Here is a 20,572-nt window from a genome sequence, read left to right on the forward strand (position 1 = left end):
AAAAAGTCTGTAGGCCAAAAGCGCTTGGAGGCCTTAGGGTCCTGGACCTCGACTTCTTCAGTCGGGCGCTTAGACAGCGCTAGCTTTGGCAAGAATTGGGGGTGATTCAGAAGGCTTGGGCCAGTGCGTAGGTGCCATATGACAACTCAGACCTTCTGCTCTTCATGGCTGCCACTTCCATCACCGTTGGGAGTGGTGAGAAATTTTCCTTTTTGCACTCCTCCTGGGCTAGGGATTCAGGCCTAAGGACCATGCACTGCTGCTTTTTGCGATTTCTATAACCAAGCGGTGCTTCCTTCGGGAGGCGATGACTCAAAGGTCATGGATCACTGATATGGACTCCCTCCAACACGTCTTGCGAGAGCACATCTTTCAATTCATTTGGCTTCGAAGTGCTACACATGAAGTAAACCTTCAACCTGGCATCCCCGACTCTATAGTTTGGCAATACTCAGGCCAAGACATCTATTCTACTAGGTCCGCGTACGCCATGATGTTCAAGGGGTCTATTTGCACAAGGTTCAACAGGTCGATTTGGAAGGCGTGGGCACCACCGAAGTTTAAATTCTTCACCTAGTTGGCCATCCAGAACAGGTTGTGGACTACGGATCGCCTTGTCGGCAGGGCTTAGCCTTGCAACCATATTTGCTCCTTGTGCAAGTGCTCCAGGAGTCTTTCCTCCACTTGGTTGCAGAATGCTTCTTTACTAGGAGAGTTTGGCGACGCTTGGACAGAAAACTAAGGCAGCCAGCTACCCTTCCGGACGCGTGGCCCTAGAGTCTCTCGGTTACTGGCTGGTGGACTGCCATAACCTATTGCATTGCATCTCTTCCTTCCAGGAAGTCTTGAAGTTGCTGGCAATGCTCGTTTCATGGATATTTAGAAAGAAAGAAACATGCGCACATTCGACAAAAAAGAGAAACCGACTACAGAAGTCTTGAGTATGGTGTTCGACCAGGCTGAGATCTGGGCCTTTGCAAAGGTGCACCATTTAGGGTGTTTTCTGTCACGAGATTAGTGCACTCTTTTTTCTGCGTTTGAAACCTCAGTTTTTGGACTGGTGAAGGGGGATGTCCCAGTCTGCACTTTCACCTGTACTCTTGGCCGGTCGGGCCCTTCCTCCTTTTAATACAGTACATAATTAAAACACATTTAGGTGAGAAACTATTAAATCAAATTCTCTATATGTGTGGTACTCAAGTTCATACGTTGCACTGAAACAAACACCAATTTTGCTATTTATATGTGGTTGCGTACAAGTTTATTGATCTCAAGTCCATAACCAAAGCATTGTGCATTATATTCGATTAACTGAAGGCTCTTGGATGATTAAAACTCTCGCATGCATGGATTGATATATTGGTCAAAACGAGTCGTCGTGGCAGCTGCTGCTGCTGCTCTTCCTCCTCATGAACAGCGCGCCCACCAGCGGGATCAGCGGCTTCTTTTTCTTCTTCCTCCCCTCCTCCCCCGCCGATGCCGCCGCCTTCACTGCCGGCTCGTGCCCGGCTGACATCTGCCTCTGGAACCGTGGCTCGCGGTAGTAATGCGGCTGCGGCGGCGCGCGGTGCAGCTCCATCACCACGTCCGGCAAGGGCGGCGCGCGGCACGCGGCGGCTGCGGCCGTCGGCGGGTCGGCGAACGTTACGTACCTCTTCTTCTGGAGCTCGCCTCCGCCCCCAGCGGCGCCAATGTTGTCGGTCGAGCCCCGCTGCTTCTCCACCTCGATGAAGCTGAGGCCCTCGTCGACCTGCAGGTCGATGACCTTGGTGGCCGCCGCCTCCTCATCGTCGCGCGCCTTGAGCCTCTTGAGCTCCATCATGGCGTGGCTCAGCTCCTCCTGCAGGGACTGGATGCACCCGGCCATCTTCTGCTTCTCCTCCCGCTCCTTCTCCAGCTCCTGCTTCGCCTCCGCCAGCTCCACCGTGACCGGCGGCACGTCGCGTGACACAGCGACGACCGCGGCAGCTGTGGTGACGACGGCGGCGTGCTGGTTGGATCTGCTTGTTGCTACCCCTCGGTTCTGTGCAATCGGTCGATGAGGGAAATTAGAACATATTCAAGGAAAGAAATTTACTCCATTATCAGTAACAAGAGTGGCAATTAATTAAATTGAACACAAGCAAATCCATAGTGATGGCAATCAATATATTTCCGAACACTGCACACATGTACATACTCGATGCCGCCACGTCCTACGATCATAATATTATTATTACGATATATATATATATATATATATATATATATATATATATATATATATACATCATTGAGCAAAGGTTACCTTTATCCACTAGTGATCATTAGGGCACCTAATTACAGTACAAATATATGTGCCATCATCAAATTAACATGGAGGCTGTAGGCAACTTCCGATAGATGGAGTACACACCTTTTTTATAGCTTTAATTCAGGTGGAAGCTAGGAACATTTTTTAGAGTCTTGACGCGTACACTTTCCAATCTATACACTTTAATAAAAAAAAAAGTGATGAAAGTGTTGTGTGTGTCTATATATATACTTTGTGAGAGTTCTGGAAGGTGTCAACATGCATGTATCGTTGGTGTTCGGTGCGTGCATTGGTTAGTAGGTAGGAGAGAGAAATTAAACCTCGCAAAGAAAAAAAAAGTAGGAGAGGGACAGCATGCATCTAGCAAGAAGAAACATGCATATATACAAGAAGAAAGAACGAGAAAGTACGTACATCGGTAAAGAAGAAGATCAGCTGCTTTTCTGGCACATTTTTATCTTGGTTCAGAAGAAAGGAATAGAATGATCAAGCATTTTTGACATCTAGGTAGCTAGCTAACACACCTTTTGTTACATCAACTAAAGAACCAGTTAAGACAGCATGAATAGCTATTTCCAAACATATATATTCTCGTCTACATAAAAAAATCTACATATTAATCTTCTACTACTAATAATATATAAGGACATATATAATTGTATGACGTCTTCAATAATTTTTTTTGAAACAGTGGCAGTAGCATTGCCATCCATTAAAGAAGAAGAGGGGTTTTTACAATAATAGAACAACTGCCGAGCAAAAACGGCATGGAACAATAGCTAAAAAGAGAACAACTATGGATGGTTATAAACAAGAAAAATTAACATTGAAGGAATAACATATAGATACAACATCGTAGCAGACTTAGAGGTGACATCATTTATCACAAATATACGTCAAAAATATTTGTGTGCCCAAAACATTCAAATCTTCAATCATTTTTAATCAGAGAGCAGAGACTACATACTCGCAACTAAAGAGTGGTGGCAGTTTGCATGTGACTGCAGACAACAGGGACCGGTCATGTCCTGATGTCCCTCATCATGCCACAGGAACACCAAGAATGGAAGTCACATATCACCAAGATAAACAACCTATATATATGTATATAATTGATTCGTAAAAGTTAATACAACATATATATGAAACTGGACCGTGTGTCTCCGATGAACAAAGAAAACATATATGAATCTGAAACATATATATATATATGCAGTACGTACGTGCTTAATTACGTACCTCGGTGACGGCCGTGGGGCGTCGTCCGGCGTAGAGCTCCCCGGCGAGGACCTTCTCGCCGAAGAGGACGACGGCCTCCTTCACCGACCGGAACGGTGCTCTGGTGTCGATCTCCGCCCGCCCCACCACCACCACCTCGCCGCCGCCGTTACCTTCTCCTCCTCCTACCATTTTGCTGGTGTCGGGCTGTTTAGTAACTCCTATACCGGCCGGCACAACTGAATTCGGTCGATCTCGGTGCAACTATATATATACAACGAAGTATATATATGCATGCACACAATTATATATATGTAGGGATTGGGAGAGCTAGAGAGAATGGTGATACATATATATGGTATGCAAATCAAGACGGAAATTAAAGGCCAGAGACAAGACAAAACCACCGATCGGTATGATCGATCGATCGATGGGTTAGTTACGAGTGGGAATGTAGTTGAAGATAGAGCTAGAGAACGAAAGCGATCGATCGATCGAGAGGTTATTGCATATATCTATGCCTGCATATAGTATGTACGATGCTAGCTTAAGATGTACAAAATGCATGGAGTTGTCAGCATGTGGTGTTGGCTGCCTTATTGTAGGGGCTGTGGTGTGGTGAGGGTGGGTTCCTTGCTTTGCGTCCACTTCACTGTAATATTCCCGCCCGCTCGCATTCTCTTGTTGCATGGGCATGGGCATGGCCCCCTTGCGGTTGGACGGTCCCGATCCATCGGCCTTGCCGACCCTGCTCTATACTAGCGCACTACATATATATACCTACGGACAAGGATCCTCTGCAAGCGTTTAATGTAGTGGATTATTGTTTGCATAGTAATATGAGTCTGTTGCTACAGTTCTCAGCATTAATTAATCATTGTTCACTGTGAATACTGTAGCATCAACGTTTGATCCTACTGGCGCACGGATTTGTACTGTAGCTACTGTTACTGTAGTAATACTATAGCAGTTGATCCAGTCTATCCACCTCCGAATCAACATCTATGAAGTGCATTAGGGCACTTCACTGTAGCTTCTATAGTTAACAGTGACCACTACAGAGGATCCCGATCGATATACTTACACACAGTTATACTATACAGTCTAGTAGGAGCTAGCCACCTTTATAAGTTATACCTTAGCTACAGGCTACATATATGCATTAATTTTTGTGTGTGTATATATATATTTTGGACACGATTAAATACTGGCTGTGCATGCTATAAGAAGATAGCATGCACACTCTTAATTAAGAAAATATTTAATTAATTGCTTTCCTAATTAGAGCAAATTAGCATGACATATGCAGAGCACGCCCGCGACAATACCTGGGAAAAAGCGAATTTGTCTGTCCACAGGCAAAAATCATATGTATTGAAAAAAGTATTTTATATACTATGGAAAAGCATTTCATATGCTGTGAAAAAGCATTTCATCTAACAATCTTTTCTATTTTTAGTAATCCTAACAAAGACTAGCATGGTATAATAGCAAAGAAGAGAGGCGCACCCAAGCAGTTCAGAAAATCCAGAAAGCAAATTGTTTCAATTTGAAAAACTCAAATCCGTGTAAACTCATATAAAACATATTAGTTCCAAATTACAAACAATTCATGCGAACCAGAAAAGCATATTATGTGAATTTGAAAAGCAAATTTAGCATAACTGGGTACAGATTTGAGAAAAATATTTTGACGAATAAGCAAGTTTTTGTATAGTCATGATCAAGTTTTTAAAAATCATAAGCAAATTATAATGCACACAGAAGCACTTTTTTATACGAAGTTGATGTTAAAAAAAAATATCATCAAAATATACTCAACTGGGGTCTAGTTTTGAAGCTCTTATCGCACGAAACACAATGGTGCGATCGGATTTTAATTTAGATGCTCGGTTTGAAAACTATAGTTTTTTAAAATTTTGAAATGGATTTGCATGTGAATGACGTCAGCAATTTTGTCATATTTCCTTTCTCCATGCATGCAACTAATGACATCCGATGCTGAACGAACGGCTCATTTGAGCGTGCATGCTGCATGATGAGGACATGCACGCTCGGAATTTAGTCTTTGGGATATATTTTTTCGTGCATCACAAATAAAAGAAGGAAATTAAGCAAATCTACGTGTACGTGTAGATATGGAATGGAGGCGACGTGCTGTGGACGTGATAAGAGAGAGGGACGGGTCGCCAACTACTCAACTCGATTCTATCAGTCCATCCATCTCGGTCAGCTCAGTTCGTTCAATTTGGTCGATGAAGACTTGTAGGTCTTAGCTAGTGTGGCTACGCAAGGATCGATAGCTATCGACAGGCACAGTACGTACATAGGTCTATTCACAACTACCTCTCCAACATGCGTGCGTATCAGCTACTGGAATGTTGGATTATTACGGTACAAGCTAGCTAGACACTTCCAGTTACTACACTACTGGACGGTTTTGTAACACGAGACGGTTTACACAAACCATCAATGATATTCTGTTACAGAAACGAGCTGATTCAAAGGAATTCGAACTCGCGACATGTGGGTTAAGCTAGCATGCGAGCCCACCTAAGCAACATGAGCTTGTTGTCTAGAATATGATATCTATTCTATTTGACTCTTGTTTTCTCCCTTTATTTATTTATTTATTTTTATTATTATTATTATTATTATTATTATTATTATTATTATTACACTATTGCTTTCGAAGTGATGAGAGTGGGAGATTCAAATTTTGTAAGTGTTGGAAAGTTGAATTATTATGACAAATGGTATTATACGGTTAGCAATTATCTATTATCCCCTCGATTCCAATTAGAAAACCATCAGTAAAATTAGCCACATATCACTGAATATTATAATTAAACATCATTTTTAAATGGAACTGTCTGTGGCAACGGTCAATCATAAACGGTTTTTTTCTTCTAACTTATCATTGACGGTTGCATTTAAGAACCGTCCATCATAGGATTGTTACTGGTGGTTTTTAGAAACCATCGGTGATGAGACGTAAATTAAGGATAGACATGTGCTAACTACTTTGTTTGTGTCCATGATCAGTCCAGATTGGTCAAGCATGGGCGAGCTCTCTTACACAACGTACGATCTATATATTGTCCATGTGAAACATGTAGCTAGGCACATACATATGCACACGTGTCGTCTCGTCACGATGACAATGACAAGAAGGAAGCAAAGAGAAGAGGATGTTGCTCGATGCACACTTCAGATTGTTAGGAACTACACCTACATACCGGGCTAAGCTGTGGACCGAGTTGTATGGGCTTGGCCTAGCTGCAAGCAAGGGAAGCAGTATACATAGACACCGAAAGAGTAAGGAGGGCATCCATCAATTAACCAGAACCGAATCCCCTTCCTATCATGTTCTTCTCCTACCCTTACTGTTTGTAATTCATCCTCTAATCTCATCTCTCATGTACCTCGGTTCCCTATATCTCAATCCCGAAATGCTTTGCTAATTACCCAACTTGAACCGGTGGCTATGGAGAATCAATGGAAGGGGTTGCTAACAATATGGTAGGAGAACCTTCCTTCCTAGAGTGCCCTAAGTATACCATGTTGGATATGTGTCGAATAATCGTACCGAGTTGGTTACGTATAGGACTAACGATTGTATTAGCGGTATATGACGGAATCCTAGTAGGACTCTAGTGGAATCCTAATATGATTGTTATAACCAGGCCTCCTCATAAATATGAGAGGAGGGTCGCTGTTTGTAACCATGATGACATAGCGACAGGTTCACATGGGGGCAACGAGTCTGCGAGAGCCCCGGGAAGCGGCCGGTGTTGCTAGTTGAGGAGCGCCCGTAGTCATGCCCCGAGGATGTAGGCTTTGGCTGAACCTCGTTAACAAATATCGTGCCTCTGGTGTCGTCTGTGATTGTGTGCATCATCTCGGAAGATCCATCCGTTGCTTCCGCTGATGGCTTATTTCCTAACAAGTGGTATCAGAGCCATCGTTGGATTGGATCTAGATGTGTTGCGTGGAAGATCACGCAGAGGCACTAGGATTATGCTTCTATAGGGTGTCGTGGAACGCACAGCAGTGCAGGTGGATATGGTGCAAGGTGGAGCATGGCGGCGACCGGTGCGCACAGGCGGTGCGTGTAACGGCTGCGGTGAGTCGACACATGCGTATGAACAGTGCAGCGTGGATGGCGGTGCGGAGGCGTCGCGGGCATGCAGTGTGCACATGTATGTACGGAAGCGTTGGTGGTGGCTAGTATTGCTACCCGGGAGTCATCGTCGAGGGCGGCGCGGATGTCTTCGGGGAAGAGTCGACAACAGGACGAGTGATCGTCTGGCGTAGATGACAGTCGTGTATGTGAAGCACGGCGGCAGCGAGGCGCTGGGGAGGGCTCGGCCGAATAGGACCGGCTCGGACACGGACATCAGGTCATGCGCGTACAGATGGTTGTGTGGGCGTTGGCTACGACAGTCGTGAGCGGCTCGGTCAGGTTGGCGGCTCGAAAGTCGTCGGTTTGGATCGGCTCGGGAGGCTGCGCGTAGCGCGAGAGGCGACGACGGTTCACTTTGCAGGCGCCGCTGAGGAGATCCATGGGTCGTGGACGCGTAGTCCAAGCTGGACTTGACGTGGTGCAACCGCACTCGTGTACGAGTTGGAGAGGTGTCGTGTGGCGTGTGGGTCCAAGCCAGTCGGCCGTCTTCACGATGCCGTGGTTATCTTTTTCCCTTTCTCGGTGGCTCGTAGGCTCCACGGAAATCAACACAGAAAAGGAGGCGTCCATGAAGGAAAAGGAAAGGGGTTGGCCTTACGGGACAAAAGGAAAAAAGGAAAATATGGTGGCTGTTCGTGTGTGCACTGGGTGCTGCTTGGAAGCATTATGACACAAGGCAACAGGAACTCGTGTATCGGCGGGATGCGTGAACAGGCAACAGGTGCTCATCGCTTGCAGCATGAGCTCAGCGACACAAGCGGGCTTGGAGTCGGACAGTGCTGCGCTGCACACGCAGCTAGGCAGAAACTCGCGAGGGGGCTGTGCAGGCAATGACGTGGATTGGTGGGTTCACGCAGGGTGTTTCGAAGACAAGCGGGTTCAGTGTGAATCCGGACAAACAATTTGCAGCGATGGTGAATAGTCTGGTATTCGGTGAGGGAAGATCGAAGTTTCGGTCAGGTACTGGATGAATCCACATATAGGTGACAAGACATGTCGTGCGGGTAAGAGCACGAGATGCACATGTGTTGGAGTGCGACATGAGGTCACAGACACGAGGTGCGCAGGTGCTGGAGTGCGACATGGGGTCACAGACGCTGATGAATATTGCAACAAGCAAAGGAGGAGAGGCAGTCGACCGGTTGACCAAACCTCAGGCCGGTGTTGCGATGCTCGATGATGAGCATGGATTGTCGATGGTGTTTGGTCGTGATGCGCATGGCGACTGATAAGAGTTCGACAGTGGTGAACGGATAGTTTGCGGGCACATGACAGACAATCCTAGGAAGTTTGACGGACAGTTCACTTGGAGGGTGAACATACAGTGGTGCAGGGCGGACAAGCTGGTGGCGACAGGCCAGTCATACCGCGGGTAGCAGAAATGATGAGACTGGCAACAGCGACATAGGAGTGTGAGGGCCGGTGGTGGTTATTTTCTGTGGCGTGGCAACACATGGCGCGAGCTCAGGATGCAGGATGGCATCGGAGAGGGCTTGCGTGTTTCCAAATCAGCAAGGGCGTGGATCGATTCGAGTTGTACGTATGGGTCTCTGAAGTGTGGATCGATGGGCATGAAGAAGCTTCAAGGGCTGAATTGGAAGGAAGTAAAGATTATGGAGATCTTTACTTGCAACTAGAGTAATCTGGTTGGTCTGGGACTGCAGGAGGCTACAGTGTAAGATGTCAGAGAATCGTAACCTAAACAGTTAGGTGATGGAGCAATGCTAGTGTGATAATTGCTATGTGTGACTTGGAAAGCAACATTGAATTTCTCAGTATCAAGAAGCAGTCAATTGGGAGCGTGGATGTCAGATTCAGTTGGTTTTTTCGTGTGACGCCTAACAGGGAGCCTGGTGATTCTGGTTGTATCTACTTATGTGACGACGCGGACTACCGTGCTGTTGGAATAAGGTACTATCAAATTCAAGATTTATTGTGGAGTTGTGTGCTTCAGGGAGTCAGGCATGTGTCAAAGTTAAGGAGGAATCTGATTTCGCTCAAAGAGGTTGTGTTGATAAAAGAGAAATGTGCTCTGTTGCAAGTGGAGTCATAGAGTCTGACGTTGCAGGGATAGCAGAGTCTCTGGAAGGTGGTGAGTCTGAGTAAAACTCATTGGGCAGCTCTCGTTAAGCGGCAAAGGCGACAACTCAAGTCTGGTGTACATGGAGGTTCGTGCATGATGGCTTCAAGGTGGTAATTATTCGCCAAGGTGGAGTTTGTTGGATATGTGTCGAATAATTGTACGGAGTTGGTTACGTATAGGACTAACTGTTGTATTAGCGGTATATGACGGAATCCTAGTATGCCTCTAATGGAATCCTAGTAGGATTGTTGTAACCAGGCCTCCTCATAAATATGAGAGGAGGGCCGTTGTTTTTAACCATGACGACATAGCGACAGGTTCACATGGGGGCAGCGAGTCAGCAGGAACCCCGGGAAGCGGCTGGTGTTGCTAGTTGAGGAGCGCCCGTAGTCATGCCCCGAGGATGTAGGCTTTGGCTGAACCTCGTTAACAAATATCGTGCCTCTGGTGTCAATTGTGATCGTGTGCATCATCTCTATAGATCCATCCGTTGCTTCCGCTGATGGCTTATTTCCTAACACACCATGTCGAATGAAAGCTGTGTCATTATACTTACTAAAATCACGAAGTTGTTCAAGAGGTCCGAGGAGAGGATGGATAGCTTGGTGATGAGGTGTGACCAGTTGGGTGCCATGGCGGACAGGGCCATCGGTGTCCTTGGCTATGGGAATCTTCCCATGGAGGCTGCTACTAGTGGAGAGCACGTCATGGTTTCTACGTCATCACGGATGCCATCGACGACCGACGCCATGACGAGTTCGTCATTGTTGACGATTAGTAAAGTCGATTATGCAAATAATTATTTAAAGTAGGGATACATGTTCATCAACTATGCATATTGAAGATAAGGATACAAGATTTTATATAAGTTCAGACCTCCCTTAAAATAATAATCATATATCATATGCTGCCTTGATTAATCTTAGGAGAAGACAATTGATGGCGCACGTTAAACACCATATTTCACCCCCTGAACACATGTAAATAAATAGGGTAAACACTTTGTTCTATGCATTTCCATCGTACTAACGCTCACTTTTCCACTAGTTTTGATGCGTCAACTTATTTTGCAAAGAATACAAAAATATGAATAAATGAGAGCCACATAAGATTTGGGCGAAAATTGGCCTTTCACATACGATTCAACCAGCCTCGGTAGGATCATCCAAGGGTTTTCAGCTGTTCAATCAGTAAAACCCTCAGTCCAATAGCCGAACGACTCTGCTAGATTTAGTCGGCAGATTTCAGGTTTTAGGCTGGGGAAACCCGTGGCCGAATAGGTGGACGAACCTAGACGATCAAGGGTCGGCCAATCTCTGTGCCATGTCAAGGAGGCCCTGGCCACCCGATCCACCACCATGATGATCAAAGGCTAGTCGGTCTCCACGTCTAGGCCGCACGAGCACCGACGTAGCCCAATTGGCCCCTTATAAATACCCTCTCATTCTTCACCTTGGAGGAAATCTCATTCATTCAATCAAATCCATTCCATCTCCACCACTTGCATATAGAATGTGTAGCATATGCGATGCCAGGAGAGTAGTAGCTAAGTAGTAGACTAGAAGAAGAGAGTAGATAAAGGTGAAGAGAGTAGCAGCATGGAGGGTCACGATACCGACTCTCCAACTATCTTGTACTGCTTCGACGAAGATCTTCTATACAATAAAGTCTTTGGCTCTTCTCCTTGTCTGGTATATTAATTCTTGTGGGTTCCTTGGCTAGTTTTTCTTTGTTAGATTACATGCTTAGTCAAGTTAATCCGCTTGAGCAAGACTTTCTAGAGTAGGACATAGGCTAGGTTGGACTACGGGTAGCCCCACACGATACCACAGATAGGTGACAATTATAACGAAATCAGCTACGCCCAGGTTACTTAGTAAGTGACCATAGAAGGTAGGCCTTGAAAGGTTATAATATTTTGATAGATGATCAATTAGTGATGCCATAATGATAACTAAGTTAAATCAGACATGCTACTAGACCTTAGTTAGATCCTTACTTACCCTTGGTTGTGTCATGTGCCCTACAATGCCATTAGTTGCATGTGAGAGACACCTTTACTCTTTTCTGTTATTTGATCAAAACCCTAGTATTGAAAAGTTTAATAATAATTAGATACTTATTAATTTGATATTCCCTTTCTCATTTGCTTCCCTGTATACCCTAAAATACTCCAAGGTGAAATGCCAAGATGAACCCAGTGCGCTTGCAGATATTTATTTGCATGGCATAAGGATCATCAACAACAATTATAATTGAGGTGTGTCTAGATATACTCCAATGAATCTCGGTGAGTTCCCTCTCATGTTCTAAATCTTGAAGCTCTTGTCAGATAAATCTGATCATGATTTGAATCTATTGTGGATATAAATAGGTTGTTTTTACTTCTATCTGACCACGTATTGCTTCTATTTGGCTCTCTCTAGCTTATTCCAACCTCTCTCTTTTTTCACTTGATTGTACCCCCTCCCCTCTATATATAGTCGGGTCGAGAAGACGTACCATACTCAGAGTCTTAAGCGTAACCTTTCTGGATTGTGTTATTTGGAGGATTCTTTCTTAATCCGGTAATAGTTTTCGTGTAGAACATGATGAACTGCTTGGAATATCTGCACATACCTTATTTAGCTCATGATGGTTATTAAATGTACCATACAAGTTAACGGATACATGTAAAATGATACTCAATCCTTAGGATACACCATATTTCTAATATTTAGTTAGTAATTATCAAATCATCATCGGTTATCAATACTATTACGACCTCCAGTGGCATCCATCTCCACCAAGGAGTTCATCTTCAACCCCCACCATGCTACCACAACTACACCGCCCATTGACGCCAAGTCGTCAACCCCAGCGACATCAACATCGAGGCACCTGCCAAATGTTGGATGAAATGCCAGAACTCCGACCTCAGTGTTCCCATGTTTGCGGATGTACCAAGCGCTTCTCCGACATCATCTCCTACCTCTGCATTGCATGGCATTCCCACCATGATCCTTGTGATGTCAATCTTTATGTCTCTATTGCTTGCCAACACAGGCAACACGCACAATGTGTTCGACAAAATGCCCCCAAGTCATGGGTTAATGGCTTCTTTCCCGACTACAACATTAGCATGATGGCATCCGAGAACATATCCACGATAGCGCCAGCTTCATCCACTACCACCATGGTGCTCGGCATCGCCAAGCTTTTGGGGAAGGATTCTCTAGGTGGCATATGTTACATGGCCATCAACTCCATTGATTTAGGAGGTGAATCAGGGGCGGATCCACCGCTAGGGCAAGACTGGGATTCCACCCAAGCTCCCCGGCGTGGCGTCATCCAGGCCTGTGAGGCCCACTGAGCCAGTGTCCCAGGCCCACACGATTCGCAGCCCGCAAATAAATCTTCAAGCAAACGCAACCCTAATCTCAGCTATGAGCTCTCCCTGACTCCCTCGACGGCTACGGCGAGCGAGCGTGCTGCTGCGGTGGGCGGGCGGGCAGGCGCGATGAGTAGGCAAGCGCGCAGCGGGCGGGCATGCTGCGGCGGTGGCGGGCGCCAGCCGCCAGGCGCCCAGGCGGGAAGCGGCGGTGCGGGCAGCCAGGCAGGGCGCTGTGCAGGCTTGCGGCCGTGCGGGTAGGGCGTCGCCACCATGCGGGCGTGCGGTGGTGCAGCCGTGTGGGCACGTAGGACTGTGTGCATGCTGACGCCGGGCACTCGGGCAAGGCGCCGTGCGGGGCTGCGGGCGTGCGGTCGTGCGGGGCACGGGGGTAGGGCGCCGTGCAGGGGTCGCAGGGCAGCGACCAGCGGCGAGTGTCAGGACTAGGCCGTCAGGCAGTAGCGGCAGCACAGAGCTATTGAGGTGAATTGTGATTTTGAGATTGAGCCATTGAGGTTAATTGATTTGAGCCATTGAGGTGAATTTCATTTTGTATTTTTGTTCAATAACATCAGCATTTCTTTCGCAGAATATCAATTATTATATCATCAAGATATTAATAATGAAGAGACTTTTCAAACCAACATGTTTGAATACCCAAAGTACGAGGGAGAGTAGAGTTGGTGAAGACTGTGATGCAGAAAATGAAATAGTAGTTGTCACTCCTGCTCCTGCAACTTCTCGGATAGAATACAAAGGTATTAAAGAATTTAGGCAAGAGTTTATTATTGCCGATCCAGGACTTTGGATTCCAATAGATGAATTTGATCATGATATTAGAGATGAAGTTAGAAGAGCTTATGTATTGAAGGGTCCGACTCAACTAATTGGACATACTTTTCCTAAAAAAATAGTTTGGTAAAGATTTAAGGATTTTTTTGTGCAGCATGGTTTACTAAATATGATTGGCTAGAATATAGTGTGGAGAAGGATGCAGCTTATTATTTTTATTACTATCTTTTTAGATATGATCCCTCAGAGTCTCATTTTGGGTATGATGTATTTTCAAAAGTAGGATTTAGAAATTGGAAGAATGCATAAATCATTACCTGAACTTGTTGTTGGGCTAGTGCCCACAATAAAGCAAGAACAGCATGCGAAGATTTCAAAAATCAAAAGGCTAGTGTGTCATATAAGGTGATGACTCATAGCAAGGAATCAAAAGCCAAATATGAAATCTGTTTGACTGCATCTTTAGATTGTGCAAGCTATCTCCTAATGCAAGGTCATGCATTCCGTGGACACAATGAATCTTCTTCTTCATCGAATAAGGGCAATTTTCTAGAGATGATTGATTGGTTAAAAAAAAGAAATGAGGAAGTGAGGATTGCATTTGAGGAGTTATGTCCTAAAAATGTTTGTGTGCTTGCACCATCAGTTCAAAATGACCTTGCAAAGAGTTGTGCACAGGCGATAACCAAAGAGATAAAGAAAGAGATTGGTGATGGTTCTTTCTCTATTCTTATCGATGAATCTCGTGATATATCAATCAAGGAGCAGATGGCCATGATTGTGAGGTTAGTGATCTTATTTATTTGTTAAATTATGAAATTGTGAGGTGTGTGATGTACTGATATTGTAGTAATTGTTTGTGTTGTATAGGTTCGTGAATAAGGAAGGAAAGGTTATGGAAAGATTTTTGGGTCTTAAGCATGTCACAGAAACAACATCAGATACATTGAAAGGAGCTTCATTTGAGTTGCTTTCTACACACGTTTTGGACATTGCTAGAGTTCGAGGGCAGGGGTATGATGGAGCTTCGAATATGAGAGGTGAATTCAATGATCTTCAGAAACTCATTAGAGATGAGAACCCGTATGCTTTCTATGTCCATTGTTTTACACATCAATTGCAATTGGTAGTCGTTTCTGTCGTAGGTAGTTGCACATCTATTCATGAGTTCTTTGAATATGTTAATATGATTGTGACCACAACTAGTGCATCTTGCGAGAGGAAGGATTTATTGTCTAGCAAGCACCGTGAGAACTTATTGGCCAAGTTATATAGCAGTGATATTTTTTCTGGGAGGGGAAAACATCAAGAAACTAATTTGGCCAGATCTGGAGATACTTAGATAGGGTTCTCATTACAAAACTTTAATCCGTATTGAATCTATGTGGGTTGCAGTGATAGAGGTGCTAGGGCTTGTGCAAGAAGATGCCCGAAATCCAACATCAATAGGTGGTTTGATGAGAATAATGGAGAGCTTCAACTTTGTATTCATTATGAAAATGATGTTGAAATTTTTTCATATTACAAGTGAGTTATCACTACTCTTGCAAAGAAAGGATCAAAATATTGTTGAGGTCATGTCATTGCTGATTAATGTGAAAGCACGTTTGCTTAACTTGAGGAATTATGGTTGGGAGCCATTGTTTGCGGAAATCAAAATATTTTGTGAACAAAATGAGATACCAATTCCAAATATGGATGAAGTAGTACCAAGATGGGGCCAATCAAGGTGAAGTAAGATCAGTGTCACTCAAGACCATCATTATCGTGTTAACACCTTTTATGCAGCTCTTGATGCTATAAACACAGAAATGACTCATCATTTCAGTAAGCTATCTTCAGAGTTGCTTATATATTTTTCTTGTCTTGATCCAAGAGATAGTTTCTCTAAGTTTGATGTGTACAAGATTGCTAGACTTACGGAGATATATGACATAAATTCCTCCATCAACGATCGTGCCGTTATAAAAGATCAACTTGAAACATTCATTCTTCATGTTCGAAGAGTTGAAGATTTTATTGGTTGTCACGACCTTGCAAGTCTAGCAATGAAAATGGTAGAAACCCAAAGACATATTGTGTTTCCATTGGTGTACCACCTTATTGAGTTAGCATTGGTACTACCAGTTGCAACAGCATCTGTTGAAAGAGTCTTCTCGGCCATGAACATCATCAAGACTGATTTACGCAACAGGATATGCGATGATTGGCTTAATGACTTGATGTTGTGTTATATTAAGCGGGATTTATTCAGAAGACTAGATTCTAATGCTATTAAGAACCGGTTTCAAGACATGAAAATAAGGAAGATGAATTTGCCTAAACCTTCTAGTTCTAGACATAATTAGTGGTTGTATTTTCATAAGTTTCTATACTTAATTACTTCTATTGTCTTTGGTTATATTTGACATATTTGCATAATTGCATATATGTTTACCTTCGGTTCTTTTCCATTTTGCAGGTTCATATGGTTTTATTGACTTATGTTGGGATCTTTTCGCTTCGCTTAACTATTGCCTTAATTAAAGTATTTTTTAATTTCTTCTTAAAGTTCGTCCTAACTACTTTGCTTGTCTGGATCCGTCACTTAGGTGAATTGTTTATACAAATTGTCTACTTGATGGATCCACATAAGGTGGTATCAGGAAACATCTGTGGTGAGAGCGTGTTGGTTCTATGGCCATGACCAATTAAGTGGTTTGACTGGCAACCATGCCACCACCAGTGGCGTTGGAGATCATGAGAGATAGGGCCAATATGCGACCAACGCCATGGCCATTATTCAGTATGATTGATGGGTGTTCTGGGCGCTGGTGTTTTAGTTGGCCTTTGAAGCCCCGATGGCCGCCTCCGACTCATCGAGATTTCATATATATGTGTATCTGCTGATATGGTAGAATTCCGGGAACAAATGTTGGTGACACCAGTGAGGTAAGTTGCTACTCCTGCCGTTGGGTCCATGAGTTGTGCGGTGCTGTTCATGAGAAGGTTCTCAAATTGCATGAGATTTTGTCTTGAGCTGCCTGGTACATCATTATTTGATCCTGCAATGTTTCTTGGTTATGTGCTCATTTTTCCTCAAGAGCCTGGGAGATGTCTATGTCATATGCAGCCGTCAGGTGGTGAAGAGGAGCTCAATACTGACTGACAGAAGTAATGCAGTGCTTGCCTGGGCAGAGATACTCCCTATGAATAATGATTGTAGAACCTGGATCATGATGCAGCTGAAGCATGGTGGAGATGGCTAACCTTTCACGCTGCTGTTTGGTGTTGCATGCTCATGCTAAAGTTTGGAACACTGATTGCACACCATTGGTATGGACGATCCAAGGCAAGCAACATTGGTTCCAGGTATAACTAACATGTACAAGCTCATGCTGGTGATCCAATCTATAAGGAGCATCAATACAGTGAACTGTTCTTGTTTCTGTCCTTTAGTTCAGTTCATAGTGACTATGAGGGATCATTCACTTCAAACCTTGCCAATCTATCACACCGAGCCCTTACAGTTGTGCTCGAGTGTATGGTCAATCAGGAAATTCAATGAGCTGCAACTTTCAGATCCCATTTTACGATGTGCAGCATGGGCAGGGGTCCATCACTGCTTGTATTGTATATGCACCTGAGCCGTGTTCTTCTCTCTTCAAGAAAAATGCTGTCATGTTTTTCTTCGGAAAGGAAGGAAACAAGCTAATGAAGGATATTGTCTTGTCACATGGCAGTGAGTGTGTCGCCTATTAGAACTGGGCGGTCTCGGAATACATGACTTGCAAAAATTGAGCTGGGCGCTTCGGATGAGATGGCTGTAGTTAAGAAAGACTGAGCTAGGACGGCCATGGCCAGGTCTTGATCTACAGGTAAACATCAATGCCAGGGCTCTATTTGAGATCTCGGTACAACAATGGTGGGTGATGGCAATACCACATTGTTTTGGACTCCAGGTTCATAAAAATAAACAGTCCAGGACTGCAGCTACATAACGTGGAATTCATAGTCCAGGACTGCAGCTACACAGTATTGCCATAAAACGATGTAGTGAAAAATTAGTAGATCTAAACAAAATGTACTCATTGTCCCTGCAGATCGAATCAGAGCGATCCCTGCGGAGATCGAGCATGCATGTGTACACAACACCAACAAGTGAAGCAGCGAGCAGGGGCCCGACTGGTACGTGCTTGTACAAAATCAAGATGATGGCCGGGGGGGGAAAGGGACAGATCTTGTGGTGGAACTCGGCTCCTCTGCTGCATGGTGGAGCTGCGTCGGAGGAGATCCCGGGGTCGTAGCAGTCAGGTGTGACGCCAGTTCAAAATTTGCGCAGCCCAGTTCAACCGCGATCTCGACCCAGCCAATTGCAGCGCGGTCCAACCCACCTTCTCCCGCGCTCTCTCGCTGACAACCGCGACCCATGCATCAGCGCTTTCTTCTCCGCGCTCGCATCTGCGCCCGCGCTCGCTCCCGCAACCGCCGCACGCACGCCACCCGATTTCGCCGGCACGCTCCGCCCCACACGCCCACATCCGTGCAACGGCAGTCTCCCCTCGCCTATAAAGCAGCCTTGTAGCACGACGCCGCCCATCTGCCCCAAATCGTCGAAGACCCGAACACCAGTGTCACCGCCGCTGAGCTCGCCGAGCACAATCCACCGCACCCGAGCTCCTCCCTCTGCGTCTGAGCTGTCACCAGCTTCGCCGGAGCCCGTGGAACCCATTTCACCGCTCGCCGACGTCTCCCCGTCGCCGGAGCTACAGTTTCGCCGAACGCCGGTAAGCACCGTTGCCTCCTCGCCGTCGACAGCTTCACCAGAAGTCTTCCGCGGTCGATTAACCCTCTCCCCGGCACCACATGCTTCCCAAGAGACTTCCCCGGCCATCAATTTCGACTCTCCGTCGCCGTAGACGCGAATTCGCTGAGCTCCGACCTCCGCTGTCGCACTTCTCCGTCGCCAACCACCGCCAAGACCTCCCCGGCCGCCAATAAGCCCTCGGTGAGAATCCCCATCCCTTTCTCGTGCGATTGCGCTTTGTCCCGTAGCTTTTGGTGGGCTGTAGCTCGATTCGAGTGTCGCAAGCGATGTTCCGACCATGTCCGCGGCGGTGCCGCCATCTCTCTGTCACCGCCGGTCGTCGTTTTCCCCTAACCTCTCTGAGCCGTTGGATCTCAGATTAGAGGCCGAGATCGCATACCCCTTCGGGTGTGTAACCGGTCCACCATGGACCAGTGGACCCAGTCCACGACCCCGGTCCACAACCCAGTCAGTAGACTCGTAGGCACCATGTCAGCCGTTTTAACCCAGTTAACACCCACGCAAGCCACCACGTCAGGCCACCAAGCCCAATCAGCCTGTTGATGCAATAAATGGATTTTTTAGTAAAAAATAATTCCTTAATTCCCAGAAAATAGGTAATTTTACATTTAGGCCCCTAGACTTTTCTGTTTTCATAAAAATACCCCTGGTTAGTTCTATTGTATGCTTTTAGGCCCTGAACTTTTGGATAATTACAAATAGGTCCCTAAACATTACATATAGGTCCCTAGAGCCTTTTGTTTTTATAATTTAGTGCCTGTAATCTTTTAGAAAAGCCCCTGTAGAGTAAAACTATCATAACTTTTTCATACAAGCTCCGATTTAGGTGATTTTTACGCTCCCGAGATCGTATCAACATGTACTGTCCTTTAGTGGCCTTTTTAGAGTTATTTGCCCCTATTTTGTGTGCTGTACTTAGCTGTTATGTTTGTTTGCTTTCTGGTGTGCGCAATGGCTTTACGAGACGAGTAGTGTGTCAGCTTACAAGACCAAACATTCGAAGACTTTGAGTAACTTGCATTTGAAGGCAAGTGTTCTTGACCACTTTGACACCATTGTAGAACATTGTAGTTTTATTTTTCCTAGATGCATGCTTGTTTAATATGGAATCCCATGCTTAGGGTTTTACTAGAATTTGTGTGACAATTCCTTGTAGCCTTTGATGGGTCATGGGAAATGAAATGGGTAGCTATGCTAGTGCAGTCAGGGTTGGAGTAAGTATTAATCTTGACTAATGTTTATGTAATAAGAATTTAGGTATGGTAATCTTATAGTAACTTGGAATAGGGATCCCAACTGGATGGTTAATATGAGATGGAGCTGCACAGTAGGGTTGTGTATGTTCCTATGTGGGATCCTAAGGACCGGTTTGTGAAGCCTGTTACCCGGTATAACAGCACAACCATGAGGCCTATATGGGTATGGCCTTCATGTTCTGTACGCACCAATAGACGGTTAAGTGGCACAATAGGGGTCTCTACAGTGGATGGAATCCCTGTTAGCGGTGAAACCTTAGTGGGTGCTTATAGATTTGGAGGCGCTTTGTAACGGCCTTGTAGTGAGACCTCGGCTCTACACCCCGCAAGTGTAAAGCAATACACCGCGCAAGTGTAAAGAAAAACAGGAATCACGACTCGTGGGTAAAGTGTGCAAACTCTGCAGAGTGATAAAACTAATCGATCAGCCGTGCTCACAGTTAAGAGTGGGCTTGGACTTCTTCATAATTAGTGGGGATTCTGAGGGTTGGTTTGGGTAGTCGGGTGCTGGAACTCCCGATGAGTCGGTAACCGGATATGGGATATCTGGTGAGTCTGGTAGTCGGA

At 45.2% G+C, this 20,572-nt stretch overlaps 1 protein-coding gene across 1 annotated transcript; it reads right to left on the reverse strand.

Moving 5' to 3' along the window:
• Window positions 1-1,213: 1,213 nt before the first annotated feature.
• Window positions 1,214-4,222, reverse strand: LOC133923396 (WEB family protein At2g17940-like). The gene is made up of 2 exons (XM_062368708.1): window positions 3,533-4,222; window positions 1,214-2,023 (listed from the first exon to the last, which is right to left on the reverse strand). The coding sequence occupies exons 1-2, from the start codon at window positions 3,701-3,703 to the stop codon at window positions 1,364-1,366; spliced, it is 831 nt and encodes a 276-aa protein (XP_062224692.1). The 5' UTR covers window positions 3,704-4,222; the 3' UTR covers window positions 1,214-1,363.
• Window positions 4,223-20,572: the final 16,350 nt, after the last annotated feature.

Source organism: Phragmites australis, chromosome 7 (assembly GCF_958298935.1).
Source record: "Phragmites australis chromosome 7, lpPhrAust1.1, whole genome shotgun sequence".
Taxonomy (NCBI): domain Eukaryota; kingdom Viridiplantae; phylum Streptophyta; class Magnoliopsida; order Poales; family Poaceae; genus Phragmites; species Phragmites australis.

Coding starts and splice junctions, on each gene's coding strand:
- LOC133923396 (XM_062368708.1), bottom strand. CDS start 3,703: ATGGTAGGAGGAGGAGAAGGTAACGGCGGCGGCGAGGTGGTGGTGGTG. Junction 2,024..3,532: donor GCCCCACGGCCGTCACCGAG/GTACGTAATTAA, acceptor CCGATTGCACAG/AACCGAGGGGTAGCAACAAG.